Source organism: Microcebus murinus, chromosome 6 (assembly GCF_040939455.1).
Source record: "Microcebus murinus isolate Inina chromosome 6, M.murinus_Inina_mat1.0, whole genome shotgun sequence".
Classification (NCBI taxonomy): Eukaryota; Metazoa; Chordata; class Mammalia; order Primates; family Cheirogaleidae; genus Microcebus; species Microcebus murinus.
In genome coordinates this window covers 84,002,625-84,019,106 of record NC_134109.1, presented here as the reverse complement: position 1 = coordinate 84,019,106, position 16,482 = coordinate 84,002,625, and the positions used below count along the sequence as shown (strand labels likewise).

Here is a 16,482-nt window from a genome sequence, read left to right as displayed (position 1 = left end):
TGAAATAAAAAGCAAGATCTGCACTATAGTAATGCAAATCATCAGCCCAGGTTAATGGCAAAGTGACATTGTAGAAGTCTTTTGCAGCAATGTATAGTTTTACTGAGCAAAGACCTCTAGCAGATCTGGTGACAAGTTGTCCTGGGATAGGTATATGGTTACAATGATAATTCTGTGTTGTTTTTTACTCCCTGATACCAAAGGAGCAGAAAGTATTCAGCTAAAAAAATCATGCCCCAAACACACAGCCAAAAAACCCATAATCCCTTCTTAGTGATTCATTTTAATGACTTACTCCCACCCCTGACAAGAGTTATGCCTAGATCATCCACATCTTAGTGGGAATTTAATCACATCACATGAACATCTATAGGAAAGAAATAGATTTCTAGAACTTCTTGGAAATGGGAGTTTTGAGGCAGAAGGAAAACATGAGTGAGGTGGTCAACACTGGGTCAACCTGAGAGCGGTAGGCATGTTGGGTATGGGTAGGGAGAGTAGTAAGAAGGCAGGAGTACAAGAGTATTTAGAATAGAAGGTGTGAAGATCCAAACGTTGCAGTTTAGATTGGCATTCTGGTGGCAACAGTGGGCCACTGAAAATCCTATATGATATATTTAGCGAGAGTGTAGTGGAGTTCTCTGTGGCTGGGTTGAAATACAAATTGAGTGTCCTTAATCTGAAATATAAAATGCTCTTTTGAGCATCATGTTGGCACTGAGAAGGTTTTGAATTTTGGAGCATTTCAGATTTTCAGATTAGGGATGTTCAACCTATACTATAATAGTTTGGAAATCCTAGGCAAAGCCAATATAGCCCACTCATTTTTCTTCTGTTCATTCCTATCTTCTACTGGAAGAGGGTAGAAAAGAGAAAGCACAAAGGAAGTAGAAAAGAGACTATATCTCCACTCTACTTCTCTATTCATTTTTATAGACCTCTGAATCCTGTCTTTAGATGTTTGCTACATGTAATTCTTTGAGGCAATGAAAGGATAAGTGTTATATAATTTAAGTGAAATATACTCATTATTGGCATCATAGCATCAGCAAAATTAACAGTTAAGATAGGCCAGTAAATTAAATAGCACCCATGAAAATAAATATGCATGGGCTGTGTGTGGTTTATATAATTAAAGCAAACTGATACTCATTCACCAAATGGGTGCCAATAGTTAGTTACTGAATGAATAAATAATAGTGTAGGGTGGGGAGACAGGCAGTAAATACATACACTACCACAAATATAACCATAAATTGTAATAAATGCTGCAAAGAGAAAGAATAAGGTCCTATGATGCAGAATAACAGAGGACAACAGAGGACTCCAGTGTTTTTCATATGAATCTTGAAAACCTCTAGTTTTGACAATTAATGTTTTAAATGTGCAATAAGCAGTTTTCATATTTTATAGTACTACCAAAATTTGATAATCATCTGTGTTTTCTCCCATTTAATTTTTTCTGTTAGCATGTATTAGCCATTCAAATGGTTTATTCTCTGTAGTTGAAATTTAGGGTGTATTTTAGTTTTTATTAGGTCATTGACCATATATATTTGTTTATATTTCAGCTGAATGAAAAGATCCAAATGATCTTATAGCAAAAAAACACATTCACTCATCTTACTCCCTCCTCTGCTACAGTTTAGCCAGATACAGTGATTTAATTATATATGTGTAAAGTTAAGTAGCAACATGTTAGAGCTACTATTATATAAGTTTTCTAGCATTTCCATAAAAATCTCTTTCAAGAGTTTTTAATGCTAAATTTCCATTTAGATTGAAATATGACATTCATGAGAGCTTCCCTCTCTCTTAAATGTTGTGGGAAAACTTGCTTATCTTTATCTGCATTCCAGCATGTTAAAAATGTTATGAGAGAAAAATTTTTTAAACCCTAATTTAGTCCTATTCATGGTATTTCACCAAAGTTTAATTTATTCACAGTGAAAGAGCTTTTTGTTTTATCGGAACAAATGATCATATAACTTCTATTAGGATTTTTAGTTTTGTCTATGCCTTATACTTCCTAATTATAAATCTTAGCCCCAGACATCTACTTAAAATTTGTCTTCTTTTTTTTTTTTTTTTTTTTTTTTTTTTTTTTTTTTTTTTTAAAATTTGTCTTCTTTTTTTCTTTTACATTTATCAGTACTATGTCCAGAAGACATTTTGACAGGTGATTAGAATAAAAAATAGCAGATGAATGTCTTTGCTTTTCACCGAGGGAGCCAGATTATAAAGCACATTCCTTATTAATTGCTTGAAAAGGGGATCATTGATAGCAGTACCATAATATGCCACTTTGGGAATTTCTCTGAATCAGCTGAATTCCATTACTGTTAACTGTGAGTAGTCATTAGGATCTCTTATATGCTGCTCACATGGGTGAAAACTGTGACGTAGGGAACTAAATTTTCAGCTGCAGGCTGCAGGAGCAAAGTGGGCTGTGTAAGGGTGTGAGTCCTTCTGCCAAGAAGCTCTTTTCATGCTTTTTGTTTGACTTTCATTTCACTTTATTTTATTTATTTATTTATTTATTTTGAGACAGAGTCTTGCTCTGTTGCCTGGTCTAGAGTGTCATGGCATCAGCCTAGCTCACAGCAACCTCAAACTCCTGGGCTCAAGCAATCCTTCTGCCTCAGCCTCCTGAATAGCTGGGACTACAGGCATGCACCACCATGCCTGGCTAATTTTTTTTCTATATATATTTTTAGTTGTCCAGCTAATTTCTTTCTATTTTTAGTAGAGACGGGGTCTCACTCTTGCTCAGGCTGGTCTTGAACTCCTGACCTTGAGCTATCCTCCTGACTCAGCCTCCCAGAGTGCTAGGATCATAGGCGTGTGCCACCATGCCCGGCCCACTTTATTTTAAATCTGGGTTTGCCTTGTCCAAGAATTTACGAAAACGTAATTTTAAGTATTTTATCACTGGGGCATGGCATTGCCATATTTAGCATACACACAGAATTCCCAATATGTCCGAAATATTTATTGCATGGGACACGATTATACTAAAAAATTATGTGTTGCTTATCTGAAATGCAAATTTAACTGGACATCCAGTATCTCATCTGGCAGACCTACTAGGGTAACTGTATAATTAATCATCCAAACCAGGATGCTTTTGAGAGTGATATGGGACACTGTTACTGATTATGCCAGGACAGCAAGCATAAACTGGACTGTCCTGGGAAAATTGGAAAGAATTGTCAACCTAATTATTAATATTAAGAGCTTTTGAAATAATTTTTGATTATTGGTTTTAAATTTTTATAACCAATCGTATCTTTGTCATTAACTTGTGTAGCTATGAATCTTTATGAATGTAAAGTATATTGCTTTATAATTTTTATATTAAAAATTGAATTAAGGCACCTTAAAAACTATGGTGGCCTAATTGCTAGCTTCAACCTTGATACTTTATTAAAGTCCAACTAGTTGTAGAGGCTACAACTAATACATGAGATTTTACAGTTTAAAATTTTTTAAATTATTTCATTTCTTTATATTATTTATATATGCATACCTTATGATTAGCAGTTATAATTTGGAAATTCAGTGTGTGTTTTCTGTCTTTTATTTGACTTAAACTTTCTATTCTGATCTATTAACTTCTTGTTTTAAGGGGATTTAGTTAGTGACCTATTCTTCATATTTAGCTTAACTTTCTTAATTGTATAGCCTTTTATCATTTTCCTTTGGTCAACTTTTGACTAACTTCATCCTACAAATTGATCCATAAATATTTGAGTATCTGCTATATGCAAGCTACTCTGCTAAGTACTATAGTAAATATGACATGGAATAAGATTTGGTCCATATCCTCAAAGAGTTTATAGTCTATATTTAATATGAAAATCTCTCCACAGCTTCCTATTATTTCAGGTGTTCTTTTTCTCTGTCTTCTTTAGCTCTTGTATCTCTTTTGAAGTGTGTCAGGAATAGGTGTGCCATGGTTTTAAATAGGAATGGTATGTTTTTTGTTTTTTATTCCAGCATCTATTCTGTTGATGCACAGGATTTTATAGGCGTTTTGGCTACATTAATTAGGTGTCTTAAGGAAATAGCCTATAACTGCTAGTTAATTTTTCTGTGTTGTAACTTATAAATTGGAATGAAAATGTATCAAAGTCCAATATGTTGAACCTTTGAGCAATGAGTCATCCCAGATAACAGTTTTCCAGATTGTTTACCTTTTAACACTTAACAGGATTAATGTCAGATTTCTATAAAGGAAAAGTTTTCTCTAAATTCTTTTCTTGCTTTTACTATTTTAGTATCAATAGTTGTTTTATATAATAATGTTAATTTTTAAATGTACTTTATATTGCCTTATTTTTGTTATTTTGAAAAGATATGAAATTATTTTTACTTTATATTCACATGGTAGAAAATTCCAATGGTACAAAAGCACATATACTACAAAATGATCCTGTTTCCCAGCCACCAGTTCTCACCCAAAGTAACAGTTTTTTATAAGTATTTTGTATATTCCTTCCAGAGATTATATTTATAGATGATTATTTATATATTCTCTTTTCTCCTTTTTCTATATATATGGTAATGTATCATATACAATTATTGCATACTTTGCTTTTTTCACATAATACTATGTCTTAGAAATTATTCCTTATCAAGATATGCTTTTTTGTTCCTTTTTTACAGCTGCATAGTATTCCATGTTACAGTGCCTTTATTAATCACTTTTTGTGGTGTCCAATCATTTGCTATTATATACAACACTTGATGAATAGCCTCAGAACATACTTCATTTTGCACATGTACAACTCAGTTGGCAGGAGTGTGTGTATCATTCCTAGAAGAGGAATCCTGGGTCAAAGCACTTTGAATGCTTGCATGTCTTAAATATTTTGTTTTTCTTCAGCCTGAGCAACATAGCAAGACCTCATCTCTACAAGAGATTTAAAAAAAAAAATTAGTCAGGTGTGGTGGTACACACCTGCAGTTCCAGCTATTCATGAGGCTGAGGCAGGAGGATGGCCAGAGCCCAGGAGTTTTAAGTTGCAGTGAGCTACGCTGATACCACTGCCCTCTAGCCAAGGCAATAGAGTGAGACCCTGTCTCATGAAAAAGAAAAATTATTTGTTTTCCTTTAGTCTAAAGGTAATATGTGTTTATAGTAAAATTTTAGAGCACTTCAAACATTACCAAAAAGGATAATGTGAAAAATGAATCCTCCAAGCTTCCAGTCCTACTTCCCAGATGTAATACTTTCGTATCTGTCTGTATTTTTTTAACACATTCAGAGAAACTTCTCTAATAATGAACTACAGAGATGTTTTCTGAAAGCAATCTTTGTTATCTTTCTTGTGATTATCAATTTGCCTTATTTTCTTTTTTCTTTTTAAATAAATGGCTGTGGCCAGGCACGATGGCTCATGCCTGTAATCCTAGCACTCTGGGAGGCCGAGGTGGGTAGATTGCTCAAGGTCAGGGGTTCGAAACCAGCCTGAGCAAGAGCGAGACCCCGTCTTTACTATAAATAGAAAGAAATTAATTGGCCAACTAATATATATAGAAAAAATTGCCCAGCATGGTGGTGCATGCCTGGGCTGTAGTCCCAGCTACTCGGGAGACTGAGGGAGTAGGATTGCTTGAGCCAAGGAGTTGAAGGTTGCTGTGAGCTAGGCTGACGCCAGGGCACTCAACTCTAGCCTGGACAACAAAGCGAGACTCTGTCTCAAAAATAAATAAATAAATAAATAAATAAATAAATAAATGGCTGTGTGGACATGTCCACTATATAGGTATATATTATAATTTATTAAGTTCTTCTTTGGTAGACACTTAAAATGTCTCCAGATTTTTTTCTTTGTACCGTTATTTCTGTCAGAGTCCTAGAAGTACAATTTTTGGATCAGGAATATATGCATTTTAAATTTTTATTAGTTTTATTAATTGGCTCTTGAAAGAGGTAATACCATTAGATACTTTCACCAGTATATCCTTGCTAACTCTGGCTATTATCAAACTTTTTAATTCTTGCCAAATTAGTAGCGGAAAAAGAAATCTTAGGCTTATTTGAATTTCCTTTAATTATGATTGAATTTTGAGAATTTGGCTATTTCTGTTTGCTGTGAATTGCTGTCTGTGTCCTTTATCCATTTTTCTAATGTGTTGTTCACTTTGTTACTGTTTTTTTGTTGTTATTGTTACTGATTTTTAAGTGTCTTTTTTTTTTTTTTTTTTTTTTATAGAGACGGGGTCTCGCTCTTGCTCAGGCTGGTTTTGAACTCCTGACCTTGAGCAATCCGCCCGCCTCGGCCTCCCAAGAGCTAGGATTACAGGCGTGAGCCACAGCGCCCGGCCTTAAGTGTCCTTTTTTATATCAGGAAATTAGTCTGTGGTCAGATATGTTACAAATGTTTGTTCTCAGTTTGTCATTTTTTACCTTGGGTATGGTCTGTAAATATACATAATTGGACCTAAAGAGAGATGAGTGGAGGGAGGATAAGGAGTGATGAAGATGAATTGGTAGAGGATCCAGCCCAGTCAAGCTGCTAACACTTTTTAAATAAGAAAAATGACATGATAAAAATTATATTGTGCTTGTATCTCCTTAGAGGAAAGAAAATATAAATAAAAGACTATATAATATTTAGTTGGTATGGAGTATAATAATTGTGATGAAAATATATTTGTTTTATATCTTTTTCCCTCTAGAGGTTTTGTCAGCTATGATTAGTGTGCTGTTGGTATATATACTTATGGGATTCCTCTTATATGAAGCTGTGCAAAGAACTATCCATATGAACTATGAAATAAATGGAGATATAATGCTCATCACCGCAGCTGTTGGAGTTGCAGTTAATGTAATGTAAGCTCTATATTTTTTCACATTAACATTTTCAAGTACTGTGAACTTAAGAGACTGTGTACATGCATTGAGTAATATGCACTGATATTTTCATATTTTTCAACATATATAGCATTATGCACTAATTTTTCTTATAAATGAAATACTTTGGACATCATAAATTCCTCATTAGTTTGCTCAGGTATATTAGAGTTGGACTAACATTCATGAATTTAAGTAGGACAAAGTTTGTTGTTGTTTAACTTTTAGAATACTTTTGTATTAACTAGATTTTTTTAACTACCAATTTTTTTTCCTATAAGCTACCAAAGTTTTAAGTTATGTATTTAATCATTTAGACCAGGGGTCAGCAAACTTTTTCTATAATGTGGTAGATAGTAAATATTTGAGGCTTTGAGAGCTCTACAGTCTCTTTCAAAGCTACTCATCTCTGCTGTTACAAAACAAAAGCAGCCACAATAAAAAATGTAAACAAATGCAATAAAATTTGATGTACAAAAAATGTTAGCGAACCAAAGTGGTCTATTGGCCATAGTTTACCAATCCTCGCCCTAGTGACTTCTATTCGTACTTGAATAAAACCAAGTCTTTACCATAGCCTTTTTAATAAGACCCTGTGTGCCTCTCCAGTCATCTCCTAACACTTTGGTTTATCTTATTCTGGCTATATAATGGCTGGGTATTTTTTGTTGTTTTTGGTTTTAAGTAAATGGAGCATGTTTTTATCTTAGGGCCTTTGCCCTACTCTTCTTCCACCTAGAACACGTTCACCAACATTTGCTCCCGGAATCCTTTCAGGTCTCTGCTCAGACAGAATCTGAGAGAGGCCCTCTCTGACCATGATCCCCATCTTTCTCCATCCTGTTAAAGTGCTTTATGTTTCTTGAAAGCATTTTGCATTGCCTGGCTATACATTATGTATGTGTTTGCTTCTCTACCTTCTATACTAGAACATAAGCTCTATGGGGCTTAGAGATATGTCTGTCTTATTCAGTTTTGACCCCAGCACCTAGAATAGTACCTGATAAGTAATAATTGCTCAAATATTTATTAAGTGAATGAGTTCCATGTTACTTCATTAGTGTCTGACTAGTAACAAATATTTTTATCAGTAACATTAAGAAAATAATAATTTTTTTTATTTTTAACAGAATGGGGTTCCTGTTGAACCAATCTGGTCACCATCACTCCCATTCCCACACCCTGCCTACAAATTCTCCTACCACAGGTTCTGGGTGTGGAAACAGCCATGGGCAGGATAGCCTGGCAGTGAGAGCTGCATTTGTACATGCTTTGGGGGATTTGGTACAGAGTGTTGGTGTGCTAATAGCTGCATACATCATACGATTCAAGGTAATATGATTGCTAATTTTTCTGTTTTAAAATGTACTTCATTTCAGTGTTAAAACTAAAGCTGATTGATTGTCTTTTATCAGTATGTTGGAAACCAATGCCAGTTTTATTCATTTTGCATTGATATAAGCCGTCAGTGTAGCTCTTTTGTTAGCAGTAAACACAATGGTATCACCTCATGGGGTAACACTACCTGTAGTAGGCTTTGGTAGTGCCTTCACTGGAGAACTCAATTTTAAACCTTGTCACTGAGCTGCTAGGTAGTTCTAATCTTGGCTCTGCCATTAATGCTTTGACCTTCAGCAAGTCCCTCAACTCTGAACTTGAGTTCCTGCCTCTTTATTATGACAGGCTTAGATCAGATGGCTGCTGAAATTCCTTCCAGAGCCAGGTATGGTGGTGCCTGCCTGTAGTCCTACTACTCAGAAAGCTGAGACAGAAGGCTACCTTGAGCTCAAGAGTTTGAGGCCAGCCGGGGCAACATAGTGAGACATTGTCTCTAAAACAAACAGACTGCTTACAGCTCTGGTATTCTATGATTCTGGGTGGAAGATGTAGAGAAGGCACAGAGAAGAACAATAGAACAAGTGATTAAACTTCTGGAAATAATTCCCATGAGGAAAGTCATTAATAATCTAAGAAATAGTAAAGATGTTTCTCAATTACAATATCCAAGTTTTAAAGGTATTCTCCAATCCTCCTAAAAAATCAAAGATTAGGGAACATATGCCCTGCTTTGCTTTATAGTCTGTTTTATGTGTGTTTAATCATAGTCTATATTTAGTCTATATAGTCTATATTTAATCAAAACTTTGATCTATTACCTTTTAGCCAGAATACAAGATTGCTGATCCCATCTGTACATATATATTTTCATTTCTTGTGGCTTTTACAACATTTCGCATCATATGGGATACAATAGTTATAATACTAGAAGGTAAGATCTCACTAATATCCCCATTATGGGTTTATTACTTATCCAAAGCAAATTGGGAGTCAGGGGGGACAGTCTAGTAGGACTTTTGCTTTCTTCTGTTACTTATTAGGTTATGTAACACTACCTTACATGTATGTAATATATAAGGATCAATGTGCCCCCCTCTGTTACCCATTTGACCCTTATAATAAGCAAAGTAGGTAAGGCAGACGTTAGAATAAATTATCTCCATGTGCAAACAAAAAATTGAAGTTCAGAGAGATAACTTAACCGTGATTAAGGTCATGCTGCTAATAAATTGAGCTAGGACAAGAATGCAACTCTTGATTCTCACTGCAGTTATGTTTAGTGGTTTATTTATTCTTTAATTCCCATTTAACTTGTGACTTTGTTATATTTACAACATCCTTGTCTTACTAATATCATGTGTAAGCATGAAAATAAATGTTCTCAACAATAGGTTTATCATCATTGGATATTCCTCTCTTTTTTTTTCTTTTTCTTTTTTTTGTTTATACTAGAGTGTCTGTTAAATGAGTATTCTGGCTTGATTGGCATTCTTTCTTAGGGAGAATAAACTTTTTTAAGTAGGTATTAATCTCTTTTATATATCCTACATTTTTAGTAAAAATATACATGTGCATGGTTTATCTTAAAGTATTAATATTAACATATTTTAAAGTATCTGTTTAAACCGAATTTGGCAAAGACATTTGTTTTCTTTGAAAAATGTCTTATCAGTAATATAAAACTATTTTTTTCCAAAGTAAACTTTACTTATATATTTCTAACTAATAGGTGTACCAAGCCATTTGAATGTAGACTATATCAAAGAAGCCTTGATGAAAATAGAAGATGTATATTCAGTGGAAGATTTAAATATCTGGTCTCTTACTTCAGGAAAATCTACTGCCATAGTTCGCATACAGCTAAGTATGTTGCTGATAGTAATGTGGGCCTGGGGTTGGTGAATTTCTATCTTTAGAACTAAATATGTGCTTATAATTAAGTAGGAAGACTTCTCTGCTGAAAAGATTTGTCTTAAGGGAGGGCTGAGGCTCTTCAAAAGGTAAGTTGTAGGTCAATATTGATAGCAGAAGAATAATTTTTGATATCTTTGACTTGAGGCATTACAAATTGGTTTTTACCTTCAGATTAAAGGCATTAAATATATTTTCCATGCTCTTTTCTATAGAAGAAATGCTAGATTCTTATGTTTTTTTTATCTCTTTAATGCATTTCACAGATACTGATTTTTATTTTTTTATCAAAATACATGTGTGTGGTTTCTTTTTAAAAGTGCATAAGATCTTTTTAATGACAGGGTTATAAGTGATGTCTAGTATTCTTTCTCTACCTGAGAGTGGACTAGAGAGATGGAATAATGAGAAGCCATTATAGATAAACTGACATACTTCTCTAATAGCTTAGAAAGGGTAGAAATCAGATGAATAAAAATATGCTCACAGTATAAGGATGTTTTTTTCCCTGTGTCTTTTTCACTAATGTATAACTAAGTACAATGAATAGTAATGATATTTTCTTGACATTGCAGTTCCTGGAAGTTCATCTAAATGGGAGGAAGTACAATCCAAAGCAAACCATTTATTATTGAACACATTTGGCATGTATAAATGTACTATTCAGCTTCAGAGTTACAGACAAGAAGTGGACAGAACTTGTGCAAATTGCCAGAGTTTCAGTCCCTAACGTTATATATTTTGGGGACTACTGCCTTATTTATCCTATGATCACAGACTTGAGAGCAATAAATGCAAACCCAAATGAGAAAATGGGATCCCTGACAGCTGTGTTCATATCAAGTACCAGTCTCTCAGTCACCCAGCCTGACAGTGCTAGGCTTTGTTAATGGTAAAATGAGACTTCATGATTTTCAAGTGAAGATGTTTTCAAAACATTGTTTACAGAATGAGATGTGACTCTACAGATACCTCATAGAAGACAATCCAAGACCATACTTCATTAATTTGATAGAGTACTTGTCTTAAAGGAAGCATCAAGAATTCAGTATTTGCATTTAAAAATACTTTTTAAAGGCCATTTTATATTAAGCAAATGCTAGAAAACTGAAATTTTTTATTACGTAATCTTGACACCCAGCTTCTGGAATTGCTGCTCTCTTTTTACAGAAGTTATTTCTCAACAGATTTCAGAAAGTATTAGTAACTATCCAGAGAATGGAATAAGCATGTATTCCTAAGTGTTTCAGAAATGTTTTATTTCACAAATAAGTCTTAATGGTATTATAGTTATACTTTATAAACAGCTTTTTCCAGATGCTACAGGGTTTTGAATCTCAAAGTTAACATTATGGATTATTTGTAATCTTAGAACCAAATCTTTACATGTTGTGTTCATTATCATTAAATTATTAGCAAATATTTTCAATATTATTCCAAATGACAGAAGTTAGTCTAAAACTCAGATTACTATATAGTAATTTAAAACAAAGAAGCGAGGATGGAGTATGGGGTTTCAGACTTATGTCTTCCCAAAATCACTTTTATTGTTCATGGAATTGTTTTAAAAACAGCAAGAGACTGCAAAAGGTAAACAATGGTCCTCTGTCCCTTTAAGAACTGCCAACAATTTGTACGAAAAATATGGTACCTTGGTTCCTGCCTCCTTACCAGATAATCTGTGTTTGTCTTTCAGGGTAAAATTGTAGAGGGCTAAGGTTCAGTTGGTCATACCCATCTCTCACATGTAGATTAACCACATTACTCCAGAGAGAATTTCTGCTTTATAATGTGGGTTAGAGATTCTCCATGGACTCCATAAACCCTAAGATATAATTTTGAGGTTTTCCAATAATACCATAGCAGAACTGTCCAAAGGAGTTGAGGGAAGATAATACTTTGAAAAAACAAAAATGTAAAGGGTTTTTGTCCGTGTGTGTGTGTGTGTGTGTGTGTGTGTGTGTGTGTGTGTGTGTGTGTTTTAAAGCACTGGAATAGGAATAGACTTTAAATTTGTGTTGTAGGGAGACTAAGTTTCCAAACTGAAGGCAACCTAATTGGTAACAGTTGTGTTGTGTTAAAAAGGCAGCTGTGATTATTCACGTTTCATTTTGCAACCACTGGTTTTGAGGTCATCTTTGTGCACATTAGGAGTCCCTTTTCAACAGGGACAGTTTCTTATACCAAGAATTGATATGGTTCTTGGGCTCTCAGAGAATCAGTAGATTAACAATGTACCCAGAAAGTTGTGAGTTGAAATTCTAGATAGGCATGACTTAGTATAAATGAAGAATAGGAAACAGATTTCATCTTCCTACCAAGTACCTTACTATAATTAAGCCTAAGATAAGAAAACCTGGATTTACCTAAATGATTATTGGGAGTTAATGGTATCAATAAAATGATTGATGGTACCTAATAAAACCCAGTAGATGTTTGATGAATTGAAAATGTACTTTATGGGATTCTTATTGTAAAGTCGTTTAAAATAATGATTTGAGTTTCTCAAAAATTTCAGGAGTGAATAAACTAAGTCAAAATACTCTTATATATAGAAAGAAGGCAAGTAAGAATAAATGAGAGCTATTTCAGTGGCTACCTGGTCATTTATGGACTTTGGGTATCTAGCAAGAGAAAGGAAAAAATATACGCATTATACACTAATAATTTTCCCATATTTACTGACCTTGTTTCTTATAAACTTTCCTTTATCTTATAAAGGCAAATCTGGCTTTATAAACCTGCTCCTTAAAAAGCTATTTGAAACAACCATCTAAAATTCATTTGAGAATTGAAAAGGATCCTTTTGTAAAATACAGAAACACCGAGAACTGTTGTAAATCTTAACTATCGTGTTCTGCTTATAGTGAAGTACACATGAAGTCTCTTGTGCTTTGTTTTTGTAGCAAAAATTTCAGATTTTGTATTTTTACTTTACTGGGTCTATTAGATTTGGGAATTGATAGATTTCACTTTTTGTAACTTGACAAAATGCACAAAGAAGGACATTAACTTAGGAGATATGACCAGGGACTGCACAGGTTCTGACAAAGAGCATTAGGTCTATCCTTCACTTGTTGAACTACAGCCATGTGTTCCTCTTCTCAACTGAGCTTTCAAAGAGCTCTCTATTGCCCTGTGAAAACCAGTAGCTGAGTTGGACAAACATACAACATTGTTAATTTTGCACTGGGAGAATACAACAGAACAGATCACAACATTAAAACTTAGCAGTTCTTCAGTGCCATGTATTTTAATTAATATTTGCAAATAATCAGAGTTGCTTGTGTACATAAACCTGTGTTTCACAACTCTTGGCCAAATGCAGCCTTTTGATTTCTTTTAGGAAAAGACCTGTTGTCTCACTAACAATTATGCTGTCTTAGAAATGTAACAGGAATATAGTTGATTAAGGCATATTTCGGAGGGCTGTGATATGCAGAACTAGAAGCTATTGTAATCCCTACATACATTTCCATTAGGTATGTAATGTGAGCACAGGTTTTCACAATTTACAGTTCCCATCAGTATTGTTTGCCAAATCACTGAATTTTTTATTTTACTGTTTTCAACTTTGGGTGTTATATTTCTATTCTCTAAAACTAAGTTTCCTGCTCTTAGGAGTCTCAGTGTTCTATTTCTTGAAGCCAAGCGTCGCAGCTGACAGTGTTCGTCTTTGGTAGGCTTTTCCCACAATAAACATAGTCAAGATCAGGTATATGGCTTCTCTTTCATTTTAATGTGAGAAAAAACTGTCTTTCAGAGACAAGGCACCATGTAGAAATGTACTACCAGGTGGGAAAGAATCTTTTTTTAACTGATTGTTCCTGATCCAGATTTCTCTGCACACTAAACTTCATAGAGTAAGTATGATAGATAGAAATAGACTATACTGTGCAACCACCAGTGAAGATCATTGCTAATAAGACCCTGGGTCATGTTTTTAAATAACCACTCTTACAACCTTTGTAGAGTTAATCATTTGGTTCTGAAACAAACAGCTAAATTTATTTTCTTTTTATGCATTTATCTTAATTGGTTCAACATAATGAATAAAGTGTTCTTACAGAATTTGAGCCCCTGTGAGATAAGGTTTTAAGCCATTTCACTGCTGACTCTGCCTTGTATATAGTAAATTTAAAGTTACAGAATGTGTTCCTAGACATAAGGGTGGTTCATTTGGTTTGGTTTGTCTTTGAACCAAGCTTAGTTCATGAACTAGTTGGGGATTAGTCATAAATGAACAGCGATACCTTGCCATATGCTGTGCTGAGGAGAGGCACATCTGATCTCCAAATTATTGATGAATCTTCATATCTCTGTAGCCAAAATATCATTTGCAAACCCTAACCCCAGATCTGTCATGTGAATCCTGTCAGCCAAGGCTTCAGATTTGTTGTACTGGTTGCCTATCAAGTATATTGTTTGTGATGTTAGTGGGAGCATGCAAATTGGAGAGAAGAAATTGTTGTGGGAGTTCCTCTGTATTATGTGTGTGCATTCAGGCCAGCCACAGAATTCTCACTTACAAAGGGTTTAACCTGCTCTTCCAGTCCTATTGTGAGGACCAACAAATATTTTCTGAGTTTTGGTAAGATTGGAAAACGTTTATGGAGACTTTCCCAGTTAAATCTATGACAGTGTCAATTTAAATAGTGCAATTAAGTATATTCAGAAATAACTGCAACACAAAATTGAAATGTGCCAGTATGTCAGCTTTCCACCTAGAAGATATTATATATTTGGAAAGCTTATACTTCTCTAAATAAATGTTATTAAATAAGCCATATCACAGATTAACAAATTGTATATACTTTTCTATATACCCCTTCAGAAACCAGGTATTTTGCATATGATTGATTTTAGAAAGATTTTGAAGCTGGGGTTTGTCCATGTAATTAGATTAAAGTATATGTATATGTGCTGTATTTGCAATTTTCAAATTGTAATTTCCTATACATTTATTAAAGTGTTTTGCCATGTGGTTTATTAAAAAATAAAATGTACAGTCCCTTAAATTTCTGCTCTTTTTATTGATTAATACTAGTAGACCTAGAAACACATTCTTAAAAAGAAAAGCATTCGAAAATATATTACAACCTATCTAGTTTTATAATCTCAGATTATAATGCTTTCTTGAAAAAAAATCTTCGAGATAGGATAAAAAGAGATATTAAAAGAACCTTTCTCTTTTGATATCAGTCACTCATTATGTTCCTACAGTCCCAGCAACAATGGCAGAAAAGAAAGACGCCAATAGTGTGGGCCAGGATCAGCAAACTATGCCTGGCCTGCAGCCTGTTTTATTTGGTCCAAAAGCTAAGAATGGCTTTTACATTTTTAAATGGTTCAAAAAAATGATAATATTTCATGATGTGAAAATTATATGAACTTTAAATTTCAGTGTACATAAATTAAATGTTATTGGAACATGGTATACTCATTCAATTATGCATTGTCTATGGCCACTCTTATGCTATTTGGCAGAGTTGAGAAGTTGTGACAAAATATTTACTATCTGGCCCTTTTTTTGAACTCCTGACCTTGAGCAATCCACCCGCCTCGCCTCGGCCTCCCAAGAGCTAGGATTACAGGCGTGAGCCACAGCGCCCGGCCTATCTGGCCCTTTATAGGAAAAATTTCCCAACCCTTCGTGTAGACTGTTGTACTATTTTAAGACTATAACAACATATATGGATGCAGTAAAGTCTTCTAGAGTCTGCTTAGTTTTTGTGACTGGCAAATCTGAGTCACCAAAGGTTCTTTCTCTCCCTTGACCTTATTTATTTATTTGTAATCCCCCTTTGGGTTTGGGGCAGAATATAAGAAAAGAGTAGCAAGATTTCAATATTATTCATGTACTATATGTTCTATCTAATATCACTAGCAAAGCAGTTTTCTTCCCAAACACCATGATCACCAGGATCATTTAAGTATACTTTACAACATATAAAAGCTTATTTACTTGATTTTTTAATTTTTCACTTGTTAAAAAAAGGAAATAAAAATATATGTAGAATACCTAATGTAGTTTGTGCCAATTGGGAACTTACAAATGAAAAATAACGTTTTATCTTCAAAATAAGATGAAAATTGGTTGTCAGGCTCTTATGTTCTTTAAAGTTTTAGAGTTTCCTAGAAAGAGACAACTATATTTTAAAAGGAGTAATAAAAACATAGTTGTAAATAAGATATACTAGTAATTACTGAGATGTTGCATATTATTTGATTATCTGGCTATATTTCTATTTTGATGTGTATTTTTTTTTTTTTTGGTCTATGTCACATGTTAAGTAGTAATTTGGGTTAACAATTTTATAAGCTCTTTTATACGAAACCCTGTTTTCTTTAATATACTAGTAGAATAGTAT

General features: G+C 34.0%; 1 protein-coding gene and 1 long non-coding RNA gene across 4 annotated transcripts in view; one reads left to right on the top strand and one right to left on the bottom strand.

Annotated features, from left to right (window-relative positions):
- Positions 1–14,894, top strand: part of SLC30A4 (solute carrier family 30 member 4) — a 39,615-nt gene extending 24,721 nt beyond the window's left edge. For all 3 annotated transcript variants that reach the window (XM_076004324.1, XM_076004323.1, XM_076004322.1), the window contains 5 exons: positions 6,688–6,841; positions 7,993–8,194; positions 9,026–9,131; positions 9,930–10,064; positions 10,687–14,894. In XM_076004324.1, coding sequence (XP_075860439.1) covers positions 6,688–6,841; positions 7,993–8,194; positions 9,026–9,131; positions 9,930–10,064; positions 10,687–10,841 — 752 coding nt within the window. In that variant the 3' untranslated portion in view covers positions 10,842–14,894. The remainder of the gene's footprint in view (positions 1–6,687; positions 6,842–7,992; positions 8,195–9,025; positions 9,132–9,929; positions 10,065–10,686) is intronic.
- Positions 1–16,482, bottom strand: part of LOC142871508 (uncharacterized) — a 61,376-nt gene that overhangs the window by 31,265 nt on the left and 13,629 nt on the right. The gene's annotated exons all lie outside the window — the stretch shown is intronic.